At 40.6% G+C, this 18572-nt stretch overlaps 1 protein-coding gene across 1 annotated transcript in view; it reads left to right on the forward strand.

The window, feature by feature from the left end:
• The first annotated feature begins 4027 nt into the window (after positions 1-4027).
• Positions 4028-18572, forward strand: part of PGM5 (phosphoglucomutase 5) — a 73737-nt gene continuing 59192 nt past the window's right edge. Inside the window, exons 1-4 of the mRNA XM_067316129.1 lie at positions 4028-4400; positions 12197-12359; positions 14713-14859; positions 17174-17299. Coding sequence (XP_067172230.1) covers positions 4140-4400; positions 12197-12359; positions 14713-14859; positions 17174-17299 — 697 coding nt within the window. The 5' untranslated portion in view covers positions 4028-4139. The remainder of the gene's footprint in view (positions 4401-12196; positions 12360-14712; positions 14860-17173; positions 17300-18572) is intronic.

The raw sequence follows: 18572 nt of genomic DNA on the forward strand, positions 1-18572 counted from the left end.
CATCCTTCAAATGATAACTGCACTATAAGAGTAACTAGAAAATCCAGTTGAGTGGCAGGATGAGAATGCAAATTGTAAAATATGGCACCATGCAGAATGGCTTAATGAGTGTTCACATTTCTATCACAAAAATATATTCTATGAAACAATTGTAAAAATATGTTTCAGGCTAAAACTCAGCTACTATACTAGACCTGAATTATGTTCTTTCCAAAAACAATTGAAGGGGCAAATCTTGGCTAGTTAACGGTGATGTAAGTTCTGCCAGTGAGGCAACACTGGGAAGAAGATACAAAGGAAGACTTTTCCTTAACAGGAAACAAGCTTCTGTTCTATAGTGATTTCCTGTGTACTGGCATCAAATAAGAGCTGGGCTAGGCTTCTATAATCTACCTTTAAACAGATCCATTGATATTTTCTGCCATCTTGCAGAGGGGACAGTTTTGATCACCAGATCTACAGAAGCTTTAGTAACTGTAGGGCTATAGAGGGCTTCTGTTGCTGTGGGACCAATTTCTCTCCTATGAGTCAACACAAATATCAACCCAGTGTCCAGTCCAGTGGATGAAGGAATTGGATATGAAGGGACAAAAAAAGGCACCAGTACAATGCTTGTGGGGTGGGAGGGGGTGGGAGGAGGAAACCTGAAGAAGCACAAAAATTATGTTTCTTAAAGTAAGTAACATTGACTCAGTCAATTGCACAATACGAATAAGTAATGGTAAACATTTTAAGGCTCAGGAATTAACACGCTTTAAGAATCAAAGTAAGTGTTGAAAATGCTCCTGAATTGGATAGCATATGTCAAGACGCATTTGAAAAGTTGGCGGTCAGAAAGCTAATTGTTTTATCTGGAAACAGGAAATATAACATGCATTCTGTCACTCCATTAAGTTTGATTTTAACTACCTATTAAAAATCACTGATAACACACTATGGTAATACTAGAATATATTTAGCTGTTGTTTTCTAAGAAGGCATTCCAAGCTTTTAATACCATCACATTTTAATAATTATTCCTTTGTTAGAGATACACAGTAGTAACTACCAAATACACTGCAACATTTGCCATTTACAGAGAGCTCAACTGAGCACAGAGCTGCTTGTGGGACTTCTGTTGCTAGGAAAGAGAATTTGTAGAGCTTTCCCATGGATAAATATATCAGCATAATGCTAATCCAGATACTTGAGAACCGAGGCTTTTATAAAAAAAAAGTTACTTTTATTCAGATTTTGTACTACAATGGCCAGATCTACTACATTCACTTTTTCACACTTTTCTCTGCTGCAGTGATGGCTGTAAATTATTTTTATACAAAGAAATAGCAGGATTTGTGGAACCTGAGCTTTGAAAAGTACTAGAGGAGTCATAGTAAAAGAGGGGCTGTGCAAACTTTTGCTTGGAGTTATTTCTCAAGCATAGCCTGCATTTGAATTAAAAAATTTGCAGTACTCTTTACAGCCCATTATACTCCTAGTAGAACCAACGTCAAGATGATGCATGAAAAGCCTGCAAAACACACTTTTTCTCTATTCTTCACTCTTGTTTATGTACAGGTGAAGACAAAAACCTCTGAGAAATTGTCACTGATAGTTCCTATTATATGTCCATTCCAGGAATGTCAGTGTTCGTATGCTTTTGCAAACAGATTTATTTTCTTCCAAATGCTACATATGTTTCCTCTATGCACAAAAAACATGCAATCATTTCCCTGTTTTGAAGACTAGTACTTTGTTTCGTATTTTGGTCCTGTGTTTTCCATTATTTGGCACCTGTAACTTATCATCCATTGTTTCTAATGCTCTCAACCTTTGTTGTTGTTTCCTTGTTGATTTGTTGCTGTGGTAGATACAAGCTATCTGATTCCACTTCAGCTTTGACTATTGCAGCTTATATGATGTGGCTTCATTACTGGCAGTGTCTAAAATTATTTAAGGTCTGACAACCTTATCTATAACTGTGCCCTGTTTACATTAAGGATGTGAGAGAAATGGCATTTCTGTAACTGCAGGTTTTTTTTTTTTTTTTGCTATTTAAAATGCATTCTGAATCACTACAGAAAGCTGTAAATGTGATTATTTTTTGCAGAATGAGCATTTCTAACAAATACCTCAAAGACAGATTTTTATTTTAGTTATTTTTATTTGTCTGATTTCAGATGAAAAAGCTAGCTCACAGGTTTAAACACATGCTTCACCCTCTGCAAATATTTGTATTATTGTCCCACTTTCACAGTTGTCCCGAAACATGGAAGCACTAGAATTTCTTAATCAGATAATTATAGGACTTTCCTTAAGGAAAAATGTACTTTTCCAACCATTCTTCATAAATGACTGACTATTAAATCAGCCCCTGTCACAAAAAGAACAGTGTGAGGGCTCACCTACACAGAAAGATCCCTGCAATAATGGCTGTACTGACATAGCTCTGCTACAGGCCATGGCAAATTAAGATCTAAGGGGTCCAGCAAAAGAGAATAAAGAGTTTATGGCTTCCCTGTATCTCTGCTGGCACTCTGCCATTAGATGATTGCTCCTTCAACAGAGTTAAAATTCCTGATTTGCCCTAGTGGATTAGTTTATTTAAACTAAACTGTTGGGCCTTGCCTTGTGTACTGTTCTGTTACAGAGACAGTGGTCACCAGCCAATGGATGAGCTGACAATTCCTAAACTGTCACACTTTATCTGCTGTGAACCACTAAAAGGTCTGTAGAGAGAGGGCCCAGAAGCATGGCTGAGTTACTCTGGTTTTAGGGAGTTACCATTCATCAGGTGAGTCTCACTGACTCTTGGTGAGCACTTAGTCCATGCAACAGACAGAAGCATTTTACCTCATGTTTGCCTGGTCATCTCTTGTAGCTCAGCTAACATGTTGTCTTGCTGAGCCATGATACGTCATCATGTTCCTGAGCAGAGTATGAGCAGATTCTTCCAGCAGAGACCCAGTGAATGCCTCCATGAAGGCGAACACACTGAGCTATGAAATTACCTGTTGTCTGCACAAGTGCATATCTATACTAGGAATTTTGTAAGTACAAGAATGACATCTAGGTTGCATGACTATTTTTTTTCCAGCTCTCCAGCCAGCAGAGTTGTCCTGGCAAAATGTTGTTGTGTAGACCTAGGGTGAAGTGAGCATCTGGATGGAAAATTTCAGCTGATGTTTGACAGTCATAAGCATCTGTAAACAGAGTTTATACTAGGAAATGTCAGGCATCTTTACAATAGTCAGTGCTACCAGCTCTGCATTTAATTTAAGCAGAACGAACACACGTGCCAATGAACTGAGTCTCATCACATCCCTATGAAGTATGTAACACATTTCAATTTTTCGAAGGGAAAACACCCTCAGACCGTTGCTCTGCCACCCAGGGAGTAAGCCTAGATGGAAACTAACATGACTTCCTATCAGATCAGACCCTCCCCAGCACTCAGGGCTCCTGCCGCCCTGCCCCGTAAGCTTGCTTACTGCACAAGCTGTTTTTGAGCAATGGCCCCTTGCTGAAGGTTTAGTAGGGGAAGAACTAGTCCACTTTTTAATTCCCCGTTCCTCTGTCTCCTCGTCTGCAAAACCGGGCAGTGCCACCTCCTTCCCTCGCTCCAGCATGCAGCTGACGCCGCACAGTCCGTGGCGGTGCTCCCCACGCGGGGAGACCGCAGGGTCCCCGGCTCCCGGCGCACCCGGCCGCGCTCCTCCGGGCAGCCCGCGGGGGTCGGCGGGGGCGGCTCCAGCGCTGACAGAGCGTGATCCCCCCGAGCAAGTGCGCCCTGCCCGCTCCCCCCCCCACCACAGCCTCCAGTTACATCTCTGGCAGGAGACCACAATTCTCGGCTTCGCCTTCCAGGGTTATTTTTGGCCGGGGCCGCCGCATGCTGATGGCAGAGGTCTGGCAAGCAGCGAGGGGGGGGGAAGGGGCGGCGCGCCGCCGCCCCGAGCCCGCCCCGGCCCCGGCCCCGCCGCGGCGCCGGGCCCCCGCCGCCGGGCCGCCGAGGGGTGCGCCAGCCCGCCTGCGGCCCCGCGGGGGCCGGCCGTGAGGGAGCCCGACCCGGCGCCTCAGCCCGCCGCCGAGGGGACCCAGTGTGAGGCTGCCGCGCCGCCGCGGAGCCCCAGCCGGGCGGCGCCGCGCCCCGCCGCGCCATGGAGGGGACCCCCATCCCGGTGCTGACGGTGCAGACGGCGCCCTACGAGGACCAGCGCCCGACGGGCGGCGGGGGGCTGCGGCGGCCCACGGGGCTCTTCGAGAGCCAGCGCAACTACCTGCCCAACTTCGTGCAGAGCCTCCTCTCCTCCGTCGACCTCCGCGACCGCCAGGGCTGCACCATGGTGGTGGGCAGCGACGGCAGGTACTTCAGCAAGGCGGCCATCGAGATCATCGTCCAAATGGCCGCGGCCAACGGGGTAAGCGGCTCCCCCCTCCCCCCCTCCCCGCCGCCCTCGCGCCCTCGCGCCGTCGCCTCACGGCACCTTCCAGCCGCGCCCGCGCAGCCCCTCACGCGCCAACGGCCGCCAACGGCCGCCAACGGCCGCCGCGCGCCCCCCTCGGCATGCGCGCCCGCCGCCCCGGTCAGCCTGACCCCGCCGAGCGGGTCCCTCGGGCTGCATGTGTGTGGGGGACGGGAGGGATCAAATATGTACTTGCTGCCGGTGGCCCTTTAAAAAAATGCTCAAGGAAAATGGTATTATTAAAGCAAGAGAGTTTCCAAATTATTGCTGCGCCTCGAGAAAATAATAGTTCTTCTCTATCGTTCACTTAGTTAAATGAGAAAAGACAACAGTGATGCATATTTCTGCAAGCAGGTGATATAATTTTTTGTGCAGTTGTAAAAGAATATAACAAATCCTAGGGGTAAAAATGTTTTTTGTGGGGTTGGTATATGCACACATGTACACATACATAAATTTGTGCATATAGAAAACTGGAAATACTGGCTAATGTTGCCTTGAAGTTTCCACTTAAAGCAGAGTTAAAACCGCTGTCTCTCATTATGATAGCTAAATTGATTTTCCAGATCCAAGAGAAGAAGTGATGGCACTTTTATAGTACTTATTTAGTGAAGTTACTTTTTTTTCTTTTTTTCTTCAAAAGCTCCATTCTTCATATTCAGTCCTATTTTATAGCCAGAAGTTCTTTTCACTTTGCAGCAAAATGCCCTCTGCGTTCAAATTTTCCCTGCTGATTTATCATTAAATATTAGCAATGCACATTAGCCTGCCTGACATAAATAACGAACATTTTTAGTTTGTTTCTAAAGCACGTTCTCACCAAGCCGAGATTTTCAAACATGGTCAGAGACTGACACCAGAGATTGCAGAATGACTTGCCCTGTTACGTACAGGTAGCTTTTGGAAACTTGCCATTCGTACAGGGGCTTGGGGCAAGACGGAAAGGGCTTGTGTGGCATGGGATGCGAGCGTGGCTATAGGAACAGCCCAGCCAGGGTAATGTGGCATCTTCTTGCACAGCTACAGGGACCTGGTGCGGGTGGGCACAGAGCAGTGGCGAGCGGAGGGGTGCCAGACAAATGTGTGTGGGAATTATGAAGGGATATAGAAAGAGACGGAGAGAAGTGTTACTCTCTAGTAACTTTCCTGAAGTAGCTCTTGGTGAAGAAACCATCTCTGCTACAATCATCTGTTGACCAGGCAGGATGAAGCACAGCGATGGCTAAAGCAAGAGCCCTGCAGCAAGAGCTTCTCCACAATTACTGAGGTCCTCTCCTGCCCTTGCATACCAATATAAACCATAGAGGAAATTACAGCCACAAGGTGACCACAAAGATTGATGTGCTGAGGAGGACAAGAGGCTTAGGGTTTAGAAGACCAGAGATTTGTCAGCCACGTTATGCTGTATTCAGGACTCCTTCCTGAGCAGTTTTCCTGCCCACTTGCCTGTTCGTCTCCTTCCTGCTTCTGCTGTCACATTCCCCATTTAGTTCTGCTCCCCCTCCAGACCCTGAGGTCTCTTTGACCTCATGAGATTTCCAATGTGACAGACTTCTGGCAGCTTGCTGGATTAGTGCTTCCCCTTTCCTAAGTTATTGCAAGTTTCTTGGAAGCATCGCTTCTCCTTTGTGTTTTCTGAAGCCAAGAAACAAGCTTTTCTGCTCAGTTCTCACAGATATCTGAATTCAAGCATGATTCATTTACTAATGACACAATCCTTAGAAGTTCAGGAGGCTGGCTGGAGGGGTGATACTGATACTGAAATGACTTCTCATTTCCACATGGTAATGATCCATCCCTTCTCTACCATCCTCACTGTGCTCATCCTCAACCTCATTTCTCTAAAGTGCACTGTAAACCCACAAGCTTCACATTTTTTTTTTAGTGAATACTAATTATATGCTTCAATCTTTGACTCTTAAAATATGTCCTTTGGTAAAATGTATAAACCACCCTGAAGGTGTTGCTTATATATTGTATTATATAAGCAGGGGGAGAGAAAGGGAATACTAAGGGCAAGAGAGCATCCTGAGAGTGACGGGGATCTCATTGAAAGAAGCATAGCCAGTATCACAGGGAAAAAAAATGAGCTGGCCCGGACAGGATCAAATGAAATGTGTGGATGCCTTGAAGTTGTATTCGAATCCTCTGACCACACTGGAGCTCCACAAGGGTGACAGCCAAATCATTCTGATAAACGCAACTTGAATCTCCTTCTGAGAAGACGCACAGTGAATCCTGTGGTTAACTGTGTGCCTGAGTATAGAAATAAAAGAGATTTTCTATTATCATCTCTAAATGTGCTGCTCTTTATTTCAGTGGGTTCCCCTTGTCCTGGTTCTGTGACTCACCCCATATTCTCCCTTCGTACCGGGTCAGCAGAGTTGGCATTGGTCCCAGTATGAGGAATGAGACAAGGCCCCCTGACCCCCGGTGGCCAGTGCTTGCCCTGCCTTCCTCTCATCTTCAGTCCCTCCTGCTGATACTCTCCAGACCAGGGCTGCATGTTCATTCTCCACAGCTACAGCTTGTGTAGGCTTCCTCCGTTGGCAGCAGCTAGAGGCTGGTCCATGCTACGCAGCAGTAATCAGCATGTGCTTCACTGAATCATTCCATTCCCCAAAATAGGGATGAGTTACCTGAAAGTGGCCACCACCCAGTGGTGGCTCTTCTGTGGTGTGCATGGCTGGGACTGTGGCAAACACTCACATCTGGCAAAGGGACTACAGGACCTGGAAGGAAAGGAAAGCCAGACAGAGGCCCTGTGCCACTCCATGCTGCAGCATGCGGTTTTTTGAAGTGATTTGGTAGAACATCAGAGGCCCTGTCTCCCTTTCCACCGCTGTGCTGCCAGAGGTGGTGTCCTTGTATCCTGATGTCAGAAAGAACTGACGCAAAAAGCTCCATCACTTATAATGCAGTTCCACCAAGAACTAAAAGCAAGCATCCCATTAGACCCATCAACTAGACATGATGCCTTATTTTTGATGCAATGATTAGGATAGGTTTAGATGGTCAGCTGATATGTCTGGGTCTCAGTGGCAGATAAGAAGCAGATGAATTGATAATCCATACTCTGCCTATGCAAAGTCACAGTAATATCCTGGAGAGAAGACATAGCAGTATTGCTAGTAATGCTGTGGAGGTTTGAGATGGCAGAGTTACCAGTCAGATGCCATGGTTGTTTTCCAGTTGTGTTCTTCATAATACAGTGTTATTTTTATTTGCCATGATCTTCCATACAAACCTTGCCCTCCCTCCCTGCATCTGTATAATTGATATGTTTGCTTCTAAGTTGGGCATGACACACAGTCACCATTAGGATACTATAGCAAAAGATAGGAAAGCATAGCCCCATGCTGTCCAGGATATAATCTGCTTGCTTCATGTTTTTTCAAGCTTAATTGACTGAGGCATGTGAGAGATTACTAGGAAAAATAAAAAGAACATTAAGTGACTCCATGTTAATCTACTGAAACGTCTGAAAATGCACAGCTGCATGTGGTAACATTGCTTAAAAGTGCGCTGGTAAAGTACTTGTTGGGGAGCGATTCTTTCAGCTGTAACAGTTTGCTGAGGATCATGATCTTTTTTTCTGCTGTTGTTACTAAAAGCAGAGTGACAAGATAGAATGTGGCATAGGGCACAGTATTAGAAGGGACATTACATGCCTGTAATCTTGTAGCCACTCAAGTTTTGAATACCAAAGATAGTCTTTCCATGCTAGGAAACTGTCTGAGATTTTCAGAAGGAAACTGGAACTTTAATTGTGAATCAGTACATGGACGCCAGTTAGGTGTCTTTCTAGCCCAGATTGTGAGAAGACTGTAAATCTGAGAGTTCGATACTTAAAAGTAATTAAATGTCAGTTTAATATTTGATTCTGAGACAAAATAAGCAGCAGCTGGGCCAAGAGAGAATGAGGGAGTGCTTTCCTGCCGTTGAGACGGAGAGAACAGAAGAAGATGGATGTATACACTTCTCACCTCTGCAGCGTCTGCAAGGAGTTTCATAAAAGTACTGAAGACCTTCACTCAAGATGAAGGTCTTTGCAGTAGTCACTGTGACAGAAATGCCTGTGTATCAGAACGTGTTGTTTCACTTTCAACATCCTTATTGTAGAATACTAAGCTTTATAGTACTCCTATAGTACAGAAATTAGTATTGCAAATAGCATTTCCAAGTAGTATAGAAATAACAGCCTTATGACAAATGCTGAAGGAGAAGTAATTTACTCCTGTTCATGTTAATACTGGTTACCCAGAAAAATGAGAAAATTGGTTTGTGTGACATCAGTTCAACAGGAAAGAAAAAGAAAATAAAATGAAGAGATGGTGCCAGGTAATTTATGCATTCTGAATAATGCTAAGTATTTTGCTTACTTAAAAAAAAGTTAGTTTCTGTGTGCATAAGGGCAAAAATTGAGAAGTAAAAAGAATATGTATTCATATACTTTACCCTGTCTGCAAATTTGAATACATTTATATTTCAGTGCCTTGATAGATTCAGTGTTGCTGTTTTCATTTGCTTTGCAAAATGTAATTCCTGTCTTCTTCCTTCTGCTTACGTATACATGATACTGTTTAAAAGCTGGCACCCCTTTCTGACAGCTGTATTTGGAAGACTGAGTCATTGCCCTAGCTTTTCTACATACTTCATTGTTTTAAAAAGGGAGGGGGAAGAATCAAAACAAACATTTCTAATATTTTTTTCCCTCATATCCCATAATAAAGGTGCATGAGTAGACTGTTGTATAGAACAGAAGAAAGTTTGTTAAAGTTTGTTTTCCGGTGGTCTGTATATTTTCTAGTGCCTCAGTACAATTTGGCAATAGTGGTTAAGTAACAACACTAATATAACAGTCTTGCAAGAAATGGCATGTTGTCCAAAAGCTACTTCATGGACTGAAAAGGAGCCATAAAAGGACACACTCAAATTCAAAACAATTTGAAAAAAAATCTTTCTTTATTTCTCTTTCGAATTATTTACATGGTACTGGCTTAAATAAAACAGTAAGTAATGTGGCTAATGGAAAGTTTTCTTTCTTGAACTTGACTCCAAATGTGCCTTGTGACATATGTTTGAGCTCCTAGTGATTTCAGTGCGTCTCCTGATGGATGGAGTTTTACCCTGTCCACTGCCTGAGGCAAAAGTGTGTCTGTCAAAAGTCAGCCCACATCAACTGAAAGCTCCTTTGCTATGAAAAAATGGCTTCCTTGTTCCACAATGCAGGGATTGCATTTCTGTGGTAACATATAGGGTTATATAGAAAGTATTTCTGAAGCAGTTTAGTATTCCAAGCAGCTGAATAAAGAAAATGTTTATATAGCATTTGGAGATCTCAAAATGTTTTAAAAGTTGGGAAAAGCATTAAATGGGTACAAAGTAATTTGATCAGTAAGTAAGGTATCAGTTCTGTTTTGTAATCAATTGAATGACAAACACGAGTGGGAAGGCAGAAGAGGCAACTTAAAATGTCAGTGGGTGGCGTGGAGTCTCATAGAAATAAATGCTGCCGCAGTCCACAAGTGTAACATTTAATCTGTTCTCTACGGAAAACTATTCACCGATGCTCTTCATAACACAGATAACCAGAGGCATTTATGTGATACTTCTGCCAGGTACTATAATAGGGGAGATGGTATTGCTGTTACCCTTTCAATCTTAGGATTATGAAACTGTAATACTGAATTTATTAGACTGGAATAGAAAATAAAATTGTTCAATACCACTCAAACAGAAATTAAGTTCAGTTGTACAGTATATGTGTTAACTGTGTTACACTGCACCCTTGCCAACTGACCATGTCAGTGGAAGGACTACTTCAAAATAATTTGTTGAACCAGAACATTTGGGTTCTGATGAATTACTTTTTTTTTCCCCAAAAAAGGATATTTGTTTTTGAAATGAAAACATTTTCATTGCTGTAGAAAAATGAGAAACCAAATTTTTGGTTTCTTAAATTTCTTTTTTTCCCTTCCTTCAAAATTGTCCCCACTTGGGAGAAGAAAAGGCTGTGAAATCAGTAGTAAGAGCAAATCAGCTGAACCTGGGAGATTTTCTATAAAGTATATTTATGTTTTTGACCATCTTTCCTGTTTTCTAGCAAGAATCTATAGCCATCAAAACTATCTGCATAAAACTGTGAAGAGAAAACCAAGAGATAAACACATCATCTTGTCAGATCTTGAGACAGAAATCTCAGTTAATAGAATGTATTGTTCTGAACATTTTTTTAAATTCCAAAGTGGGTCTTGTAATTGCCAATGAAAGAAAAATGGCAAATCACAGTTCTGTGTTTTGTGAGGCTTAAAAAGAAGTAACTTGTGTTTACTTTAGATTTTGATAATTTCAATGTATGTGTTTCTTTTTTACTAAAATAGTTCACAAAAGCAGGCTAAATAAATAAAATATTCTTTACTTTTTTGAAATTATTTGGAATCCCCTTCTAAATCTTGTTGGGGGCCTCACACTAAATCTGAACCCAGAAGAAGGTTTTCTATTTATGAAGGAACAGATCTTCCTGCAAAGGAGGCAGGTAGTGACATCTCCCATACTGTTGCTCTTCCATGCAGACAGCAGAGCTAGCAGATCTTCCTTAAACTGGAGGAGATCTGAGGTTGAATTCCCATTCTGCTTTTTGATGAGAAATGTGAAGAATTCTATATTCTTGTTCTGTTTTTTTTTCCTTCTCAAAAGGTTACTGGCTAATTTTTTTTTTTTAGTGAGGCTATTAAAAAAAACTGGTTGGCAATATCCTTTTAAGCTTTGTATGCAGCTGCGTCACTTACCATCTGTGACACTAACCTCTCCCCTTGCTTCTTTTATTTTTTTAATCTGCCTGTTTCCCAGGAACTAAAACTCTTTCATATTTCTCTGTAAATAAATTTTTAGTTGACTCTTAGATTATTTATGTTGAGCTGAAACTGTAGTATCTGTGTAGGCGATGAAGGCAAGGTTTTGAAATTGGAACCTTGCAGTGGAACTGCACATAATACCAAACACATTGAGTAAGTGTTTAATAACAGCACCTGAAAGCTTGTTATACTTTAAGAATGGTGGGAACTTCCCCTGCTCAGCTCTGCCCGGGGATGCACACGCTCTTCGTCTGGAATAGCCAAAGAATGACCCATGACTGAAGAAGGAGCATGGTTTTCTGCAGGGCAGGACATCCAAGGGTATCTGGGTTACAGAAGCATGACTCATGCAGACTGCAGGTCCTACTATGTCGTGATCTCCCTGACTGCTCTGAAAAGCCGCTCAGTGAGAAGCGGTTGCTTGCTGATCTCCTTCATGCCAATTAAAGCCCTAAATCTGCAGCTGCATAACCTCGCAGTCAGCCCCTAGACTATATTGATATCTGAGGGGCTTTGTGGGTCCATGGGGATGCCTGGGAAGCTTTGATAGCAGGACCTCAGCCCAGCGCTGTGCTTGGGTACTTGACAGGTCAGTAGCATGTCTCTGCCCTGGCTTTACTGCCAGCACACGGGCCACTGGGGTTAAATGGGCCAGGATACAACATTTTTTGTCAGTACTTCAGATGAGCATGCTACCAACTTGTATGTGTTTGTTTCACTGCAAGAGAATATGTTCCATACTAGGACTTTTAAATTTCCATCCCAGCTGCTGTGAGCATATATACCTGGCTCTGTGTGTGCGTGTGCGTGTGCGTGTGCGTGTGTGTGTATTTATTTATTATTTGTTAAAAGTTTAGTACCATTCAGAGTACTTTGACTTCTTTTTTCACCTAGATCGGCAGACTGGTTATTGGCCAGAATGGTATTTTATCCACGCCTGCTGTTTCATGTATTATCCGAAAGATCAAAGCGGCTGGTGGAATTATTCTAACAGCTAGTCACAGTCCTGGAGGACCTGGAGGAGAGTTTGGAGTCAAGTTTGAGGTTGCCAATGGAGGTAGGTTATTTTAGTAACACATTACATCATTGCATCTCAGAATGGTGAAAATACGTTGACAAGGATAGCAAGTTATTTTAACTAGACAGGTTCTTCAGTTATTCTATTACTACCATGAAGAACATATGTATATCTATTTTTTCTCTGATAGGAATGTCTTCATTTATGTGTGTATTTACAGTAAGCATTAAATGTTCATTGAGGTCTTTGTGATGTCAGTAGGATTTCTATTAAAAGGAGGTTTGTCATCTTATTTTTATACCATTTTATTTAGTCTGCCAGAGCATTGCAACAGTTTGTTCCTGTTATAAAGATGCCTATGATGGAGCCGTATTTTGCTCGTATTTCTGTGTTGCTTGTCTTGGCATTTATTTTAGAACTTGTAATTTCTGAAGTGCTGTAAGCAGCATAACTCATTTTTCTCATATGGAAGTAAGTGCTTCTGATGTTTGCCCAGGAAATAACTGCACTTATCAGAGGAGGAGGTTGCACCTTTTAAATACAGTAATTCCACTACATAATGGAATTTGTGTGTGTAGCTAATTTCTGGCTTTCTGAAGTCTGCAAATCAACACGTAGTGAAGTCATACATCATATATGTTATATGTTGCAGATTTCCTGTATGGGACACATCATGGTGACAATTGATAAAACCTCATGCACTTTGCATATGTAGAGTGCTTTCCGTTTGAAAATCTCAAATTACTTTTAAAATGACGTTTCCTTCTCTGTTTTGAAGGTGGGAAAACTTGAGAAGGGGATGCTTTCAGGAGAGTGCTGTTTAATTGAAAAATATGCAGGTTTAAAACAGCACAATTTTATAAACTGAACAGCCTTGAATCCCAGAGAGATTAAGGGGCATGTGTAAGGTCAGACAGTGAGAGAGCCATGGCCAGGTCCAAACCATTAGATGCATTAGCACTTCATAAACTTTAAAACACTGCATACCACCTAAAATCTGTTTGATAAATGGGAAACGGTGGGGCTTTTTTGTGTATTTTGCCTTTTTAAAGAAAAGCTGAACAGGCTATTAAACTTTAAATATAAACCCCTCCTCAAGCACAGATCACAGGGACCAATTATTTGGTCCTTATTTATTTTTTTGCTATTATTTGCTAGTCAGCAAGGGCATAATGGAAAGTAGTTGGTTTAAGCTGTAGCTGAGAAAATGTAGGTAAAGTATTGGGAAGAGCTTTTGGACTGTGGGAACAGTTAGTTACCAGAGTGAGCTGCCAGGGGAGGCTATAGGATCACCTGAGCTGGAAGTACTATTACTAGGCAAGACATCCATCTATCAAGGATGATTTACAGCTGATGAAACCTGTCCTCACTCCTTGGATGGGTTTGGAATAGATGTGTAAAAGTTCCTGTCTAGTCAAATGTTTCTGCTATAGTGCAGGCTTAAACAACTGTTATTTATACTATTGCCTTGGACCATGTGGTACACTGCACCTGAGAGGTAACACCCTAATTTACATGGCAGAGCTGCGCTAAATACAGCAGCATTACTGGAGGTGGTGGGCAGTCAGTAGTAAAAAAGATAGAGACATTGGATTAGGGTTTGAGAGAGAACATAGGAAATCATTTTTCGGAGTGGAAGTGTGCTTTAATGTAAATAATGCAGAGTCAGAAAAGCCAAAAAAGTTGTCTGTTGTAATTTAGACTCAGCTCTTGCATAATATATGACATAGCTCATCAGATAATGTTATGGTTCAAGTCTGCAACTTTTATTTGACTGACAGTAAATCTTTAAAAATATAGCCAATCTTCTGGATTTGGTAAAAAAAGTAATACACAACTAAGATGTGAATTCCATTTCTGAATGACCTAATTGTTCCAGGAATAAATTAAGGCATTTTGAATTCCAACAAAGATATATTTTCTTAAGCTGCTGGAGGAAAGCTGCAGGAAATTAACACTGTCTAACTGGTAAGACAGTTTTTTGGCTGATAATATATGTTTAATGAAATTATGTGAAACACAAAGGTATCTCAGCTTCACATCTGTGCATTTGCAAAAAGCCCTGCCAAACCCCAGAAGCTGCTGCTAAAGGATCAGCTTTCTTTAACCTACATGTTGAGGTTTGCTGGCAAATGATTGGTTTGTATACTTTTTATGAACTAAAATGATGTGAGTAATGCACTGTATTTCCACTTTGCATTTTTTCAAAAAATGTGTTAAGCCTGCATTTCACTGTGATAAAACACTGTATTTTACCATAATTTTCTTTGCTTGAACTTGTTCTTTAGTAGCTATGTTACATTCTTAAAAGGTGAGTACTGTAGCAAACATACTGTTTTTAGTGTGGGGAACATTTGTTTAAAAATTATCCCCACTCTCTTTTGTCTTCTAGGACCTGCCCCAGATACTGTTTCAGAAAAAATTTATCAAATCAGCAAAACCTTGGAGGAATATGCCATTTGTCCTGATCTCAGAGTTGATTTATCTCGCCTAGGAAGACAAGAATTTGATCTGGAGAACAAATTCAAACCTTTCCGAGGTATCAATATGTGCTTTTATGAATGGTAAATCTGTTGATCCTGATTATTAGATTTGCTACAGAATGATAGCAGGTAATTGTTTGAACAGAGTTTTAATTCTTCAGAATGTCTTACTGCTAATTATCAAAATATTATGCAGTACAGGTAAGTGTTGCATTTGTTCTGCACATAAGGAAACCGACGTATGGACTTAAAGTGCATCAGGCCTTACCGTTTAGCCAAATACTTGTGCCAGATGTATGTGCTTAGACCCACTGGAGCTAAACACCAAACATAAGCACTTTCTGACTAGGATCAGTTTGACAGAATTGACAGAAGAGTTGGTGAGAGTCTCAGCTTATTCATTCTGTGCTGACAGTTCCCTTCTGAAATGTTGTGGGATGCAAAAGGCAGTTTACATCCAGTGACTCTAAATACGAAAGGAATATTAAAGCACATGTTTAATTTTAAGCATGTGAATAGTTTTATGCTTACACTCGATTTAAAATGAGCTAACACTGTCATTTTGTCCTGAGTGAGTCAAAAGAAAAAGAAAGAAGCAACCAGGCAGTATTTCAAATACTGTAGAACTCTATGTGGCCTCCGGAACTCTTCCTTATTTTTGGTATCTGAGAATTAAAGCTAGTTTGTTTTCCACCATAACATTCTCTTTTGAGAGAAAATACATTTTGATAAACAAACTGCTTGATTTAAAAAATCTTAAAAATGATATTTTTTATTGAGAAAAACATGTTCTTTTGGATTTTTTTGGTAAACAAAAAAAGAAAATTCAACTGCGGATACCACTCCAGAGTTATAGATGGCTGCCACAGTTTAAAATTTTCTGTTTTCAGTTTTTTAATCTCTCCGAATAGTATCTTTTAAAAATGAAAATGAGAAAAAATAAACAATAACTAGGATAAAAATAGATTAAAAATAATTCCAATTTGATTTAATATTTTTCTGAGGAGAAATCATTTCCCAGCCATGTCTTCCCAGAATACACCATTCTGGGACAGTATGGCTCCCAGGGAACCTTACTGAAGCAAATGAGAATAAAACAGTTTGATTTTGCAGGAGTTAAAATTATTTTCAGCACTTTGCTGGCAGGCTTATCTTGTCATGTGTAAGTAGCTCCACTGAATTTGTGGCATTTGTTCATGGGTGTAAAGCTTAGCACCTGCATAAACATTGTCAGGATTAGGGTTTAGAAGCCATACAGTAATATAATTTTAGTGAATCTTTGAGACTTTCAACATATACTGTAGAATTAACTCATTTTCAAATAGGTTTTTCAGCTTTTTTCTCAAATTTGAGAACTTTCTTGTTGCTCAATTCAAGTGTATTTTCTTAACCTGTTCTAAGCTTTTGTCTCAGGCGCAAAAAATGTCTGTGTCATTTTCATGTTATCCTAAAGAAGAGCACTGAAGTAAGGTCAGTGTTTCTGAGGAAAACTAGCTAGTATTTTAAATGATAATTTATCTTATAACTTAAATATTTCAAGATACTCATTTGACTAGATAAAAAGACATTTGTATAACACATGGTCTTTATTTTAATCAAAAGTGTTCCAGGATGACTGAAAAGCCAAGCTTTTGACAGTTGTTTGGTAACTGCTTTCATTATGACAGACTTTCACTAATTCCATTTTAGTTTTGTCTGTTTTACATCAAACAGAACTAGAAAAATTATAGCTGTCTGCTTCTACAAACTCACAATTCAAATAAGCATGATCTTAGCAAAAAACAGATGCTGTATTTGAGCTTAACTTCTCTAAATCAGTAAAATATAAAATACAAAAGTCTAATGGTAGATTAATGACAAACTGGAAACAGATATTCCAGGTGCCAAAAAGTAAGAAGAATAAGCCGTATTTCTGTCCTGATGGAGCAGTGCAGATTGATACTGCTGTCAGATGGAGGAATAGAAGTTGTGGCCTTGTCTCGGCATGGACACCTTCCATCCTTTGAGAATAAGCCTATTTAACTTGAAAAGTTGTTCAGTGATTTAGTGAATGACAATTAAAGAGTTCACTTTGGTGTGATGTGTTTTTATGAATGTTTTCAGTGAAATAGAACTGTCCAGTGAGGTTAGCCTGCAGTCCTGTATCAGGCAAAACTCTTTTGATCTATGCAAGGCTTAAAACTTAATAGAAACCCCACTGAAATCAGTGGAAGTCTTTTACTTTGCCTTTGTGGGCTTCAGAGCAAATCCATGATACTCAGAGACTGCATGCTCTGTTTTTAGTGCAGGTACATAGGTTGTTGAAGAGTGCTTGGGGAGAGATTTTCCTTTGTGCTAACTGTAATGCTTTTTTTAACCTTATTTTTCCAGTGGAAATTGTTGATTCTGTGGATATCTACCTCAATCTCCTTCGAAGTATCTTTGACTTCAATGCGATCAGAAGTTTGCTGACTGGACCCAACCAGATTAAGATAAGGATTGATGCCATGAATGGAGGTATGAACTTACGTTACTACCAGGACAAAATTACATCATCTGAAACCATAAAGTCCTTCAAGAATATTTTATGCCATAGACCTCAAATAGATGTTTTTACCATTGGAGAGGTGAGGACCTGTAATAGTTTCCCAATAAAGGTACAGTATGCAAAATTCAGACTTTGTAGAAAGGTTAAAGCTAATAAGAAAGGATTTGAACACTAGACTAGTAACAAGGGCAGTCTTAATGGATTAGGTCCCATATTAAGTAAAGAGGTTGTTCTTTCTTAATAAAAAATAAGTGAAGGCATATGTGTCCAATAAATGTTTTCTTTCGGCATTTGGAAGCAAGCAGGATGAGGTCATCCTACCATGTGAAGATGATGGAGTATGTTGCAGTGTGTAGTAAACCAGAAGATTACTTGACAGTCTCTGCTAAGGGTAAATGCTATAAGATTAGTAAGTCTGAAAAAGTTCCACCCAAGAGTCCTTAAAGAGTTGGCTGAGACCTCTGTCTCACTAATGTTTATTGTTAATAAATTCCAGTGTACTGGGGGTAGGATGGAAGAAAGAATTACAGAAAACAGCAAGTGGACTAATTTTGTGCCAATATTAAAAAATGATAAGCAGTGTCACTTGGGGAAATGTAGGCCAGTCTGACATCACTCTCGGGCAAAATCATGGACAAATGAATAAAGATTTCCATATGTAAAGGATAGGTATATAAGTAATGTCATTCAACATTATTTTATGGAAAACAATTCTCATCAAACAAACCAGGTTTCACTCTTTAATGAGATTACACAGTCAGACTGATAAAGGGAACTGGCTGGACTTAATAAGCTTTTGTAAAGCATTTTATTTAGTACAGTCACTGTTCAAAGGATTATAATGGGCATGAAGTCAATGTGAGCACCCAGTGCCAGGCTGTGGCAAAAGGGCAAATGGTGTCCTTGAAATATGAAGGGGGAGCAATAAGGAGGGGACTGTTTCAGTGTCATGTGCAGCACTGGAGGGAATATTACTGAACCAGTGCTCAGAGCTCTAATGTCCCCATCTATAATGTGGACATCAACATGCCACAGAATACTGAAAAAATGTAGAGGTGGTAGAAAAGATCCATAGACTGTTTGAGGAGTTAGAAAAATTGCTGCATCAGAAGACAATTAAATGATTGAGTTTGTTTACTTTATTTACCAGGTAATAGAAAATTAACTTTATGACTTTGTGTCTTCACGGAAAAGTAGTCATACTATACGTACAGTAAGGTATACAAGAGCATTTGCTTATAC

Source organism: Apteryx mantelli, chromosome Z (genome assembly GCF_036417845.1).
Source record: "Apteryx mantelli isolate bAptMan1 chromosome Z, bAptMan1.hap1, whole genome shotgun sequence".
NCBI lineage: Eukaryota > Metazoa > Chordata > Aves > Apterygiformes > Apterygidae > Apteryx > Apteryx mantelli.